The sequence below is a fragment of the Myzus persicae genome, unplaced genomic scaffold, assembly GCF_001856785.1.
Source record: "Myzus persicae strain clone G006 unplaced genomic scaffold, MPER_G0061.0, whole genome shotgun sequence".
Classification (NCBI taxonomy): domain Eukaryota; kingdom Metazoa; phylum Arthropoda; class Insecta; order Hemiptera; family Aphididae; genus Myzus; species Myzus persicae.
In genome coordinates this window covers 1-3,752 of record NW_019102036.1, presented here as the reverse complement: position 1 = coordinate 3,752, position 3,752 = coordinate 1, and the positions used below count along the sequence as shown (strand labels likewise).

The 3,752-nt window shown below is 28.1% G+C and overlaps 1 protein-coding gene and 1 pseudogene across 1 annotated transcript; one reads left to right on the top strand and one right to left on the bottom strand.

Moving 5' to 3' along the window:
- Positions 1 to 7: 7 nt before the first annotated feature.
- Positions 8 to 3,734, top strand: LOC111031063 (the record flags this gene model as incomplete). The annotated part of the gene is made up of 3 exons (XM_022310849.1): positions 8 to 347; positions 2,723 to 2,885; positions 3,204 to 3,734. Coding segments are annotated over exons 1-3 (818 nt in total), but the record flags the coding sequence as incomplete, so codon positions are not given.
- LOC111031064 lies at positions 847 to 2,016 on the bottom strand (annotated as a pseudogene).
- Positions 3,735 to 3,752: the final 18 nt, after the last annotated feature.

Sequence of the window (3,752 nt, the reverse complement as noted above, 5' to 3'; positions counted from 1 at the left end):
ACCTGCCGCAACCTGCTGCGGAAATGTCGTATTGCCGAAACCGGACACAAATGAAAATTACCTTATTTTAAATTAAACCGTCCACACGATCCGGTATTCCGCATGCGGTGCTGATTTATTTATTTTAAATTTTATTAAATTGTGAATAGTGCTAAAAAAATTTAAAAAATGTTTGATTACGAAAAAATGATAATCGAAATTGAGTCAAGGCCATGTTTATGGGATGTCGGGTGTCGGGTCAAAAGAATATAGTGATAAAAATTTAAGAACCTTATCATGGAATTCTGTCGCTGAAGCCATGTATGCCGAATGGAATGAACTTTCGCCATCACAAAAAGATGAAAAAGGTAAGTAAAATACACATATTATATTATATTATATTATATACACATATTATAATCCTTTTACATTTTTTCTTTGGTAATTAAATTATTGTCATTTTATTTAAATAACTGCCAACTCAATTAGTTTTGGGAAGGTATATCTACACAATACACTACTTGTTGTGACCTTCTACAATTTAATTGTTATTATATAAAGTACAATTATTGCTATTTTAAAAAACAAACTAAAATAGAATAAAACAAACTACATTTAATAAACCTTTTTTAACCATTATGTACTTCATAAGTCTAGGTAAAATATTACACATTATATAAAAGTCGATTACAAATGATTTTGGAAAAACAATGAAAATCGTAAATATTAAAATTATAAAAAAAAAAAAATAATATAAGTATAAAAAAAAAAAAAAATAATAATAATAATAATTACTAATTATTATTAAACCTACTTTGTTTTATACACTTCGTATTTCAATTTTATATTGTAAGTAAATCTATAATTTACATATTATAAAAAAAAAATATTTTGATCCCAAATATTATTATTTAATCTGCAATTTTTAAATATATTTATATTGGAATGGTATTGAACCTGGGCCCATAAAATAATCAGCATATGCATCTCTAACCTCTATTCCTTGTGCTCTTGCTGGAGCTCCTCGAATTTCTAAGTCATCAACCAACAAATTTGACTCCATATCATCGTAACTAGCTCTGTCCCTTTGGCGAACATAATTATGTAAAATGCAACAAGCTTTTATTATTTCATCGGCAAAATCTGGTTCCACTAATAAAGGAGTGTGTAATACTCTCCATTTGTTGGATAATACCCCAAATGCACACTCGACTGTTCTTCGTGCTCTTGAGAGCCTGTAGTTAAATACGCGCCGCTTATCATTTAAACCTCGTCCAGGATATGGTCTTAACAAATTTGTATGTAAACTAAAAGCCTCATCAGCCAAAAACACATATGGCAACGGAGAACTTTCTGAATTAGGCAAGCATGTAGTTTTTGGTAAATTTAGTTGTTGAGCAAACATTTTTTTGCCAAATGTGCATTGTTTAAATACAGTAGAATCTGATTCCCTACCGTAAGCTCCAACATCAATACAAATAAAACTAAGATTAGCATCAACTACAGCCATCAATATAATAGAAAATTATTTTTTGTAGTTAAAATAATATGAACCGGAGTTTATGGGATTCCTACATCGTATGTGTTTACCATCTATGGCACCCAAGCAATTTGGAAAATTTGTGCTTTGATAAAATCTATCAGATATTCCAAGCCATTGTTCATTTGTAGGTTTTGGCATCTCTGTAGGCTGTAAAATTTTCCAAATAATAGCACAGGTCTCTCTAACAATTTCCGCAATAGTACTTTTACCAACGTGAAAATCAAATTGTAGAGCTTTGAAACAAGTCCCAGTTGACAAATACCTGGAAAAAAGATATTTTGACAAAATTTTATATTTATTGAAATTAAATTAAATTATATATTACTTTTCAAAATGATACCTAATAATGAATATTGCCGATTATTATACGAATGTATAGGTATCATTTCTTGCTTCGATTTTCCACTTTAGTATCTAGATCGATTAGAAAGTGAATCTAGTTTGTGCATTTGGGAGTTCAAAATTATTTCCAGTAGTTTTCAAAAGCTCCTGGAAAAACGAAAAAAAAATTGAGGAAAAAACGGGAATTTTTATGCAAAATCATATTTCGACAAAATCGATTTTGGTTTTTGATGTAACTTTAAAAAAAATGACCGTAGACACATGAAATTTTCACTGAATGTTTATATAGGCATTTTCTATATTTGATAACATTTTCAAAATATTTTGAATTTTATTGGTTTGCTCAAAAAGCTTGAAAACTTAATACAAGGCTTCCAAAATAATGTTAAAAAAGCAGTTGAAAAATATTAAAAATACACGGGCACAATTTTTTTTTATAAGCATTTAAAGTTTAAATTTTGACTAAATACGTAATAATCATGGCAAATTTCAAAATATTATCTGAATTAGAAATTCATAAGAAATTTTCTTTTTAAATCTTAGGTTTGAAAATGTAATACAAGATTCTTCTTAAGTAGTTAAATCTGTAGTTAAAAAATCACAGTTATTTTTTATAGTTATTTTAAGATCAAATTTGGACGAAATTACATATATTAAATAACCAAGATTTTTAGTTTTTTAACAAAATAAATATCCTAGGCTGACAAATCGTCTCTACTCAGAGTCGTTTTTCGTATACTATGAATATCATTGTATTCAAATGTAATACAGTATCCAGCTGTACAGCAGAACGACACCCACTTATCCTCTTTTTTTTTGTTTAATTTAGTAAAAAGATTATTTATATTTTAATTTAAGTTAAAGATTTAAAAGAAAAAAGATGGAGAAATGTCCGTGACTATTATATGAAGTGGAACAAAGAGGAGAATTCGACCCCATCTGGTTCGGGTGCATCAAAAAAGAAAAAGTACCATTATGCTGATATTTTTTCATTTTTAAAACCAGTTGCTGAAAAAAGAAGGTAATTTTTTTGTTTTTTGATATTTTTCACTACTAAAAGTTATATTATTGTTTTTAATAAGTAGGTATAATAGTATTATAGCTTTTCATTTTTATACTCTGAAAAATCCATGGATGCATTGGTGATTTAATTTATATTTAATTTTCTATTGATTTCCTTTTTTTTCTAGTAAAAGAGTAGACAGATTTTACATTAATATACCTAGTTAATTTTTAAAATGAGTTCGCTTATATAGTTACACAGATACTTAAAAAAAATTTTTTATTAAATTTATCTATCTTTTTATTATTACATACCTAATATTATTTTTTTGTTTAGTACAACTGGAAATTTTGAAGATAACCTCGACGAAAGTGTTCAAGTCGAACAAACTTTTGAAGAAATTAGCCCGACTAGTGAAACTGAGCAGAATGCAATAGCCTCTACATCCACTTCTCAAGTACACACAAAAAAATTTAAAAAAACTGTAAAAGAAACCCCGATTACTCCGTTCCAAAATAAATTATTAACTTATTTAGAGGAAAGAGAGTGCAATGATCCTGATAAACATTTTTTATTGTCTTTATTACCAGACTACAAAAACCTTAATGATTCCCAAAAATTAGACTTTCGTATTAATGCCCTTAACTTTTTTAAAAATGCAAATCAAACCCATAATATTAGTTCATCTTCTTCGACGTATCAACCGGCAAATGTATATCAGAATAATAACTCATATCAGGATTCCTCATCTTTTTATTTACCTCCGCATAGACAACCTGAAATCAACAATCCATATTATCCCAACGTTGTACCTCCATATCCTCAACCTGTAGTGTATTCACCTACACCTCAACCTCAATTCTCACAGTACCAACAAAAAATTAC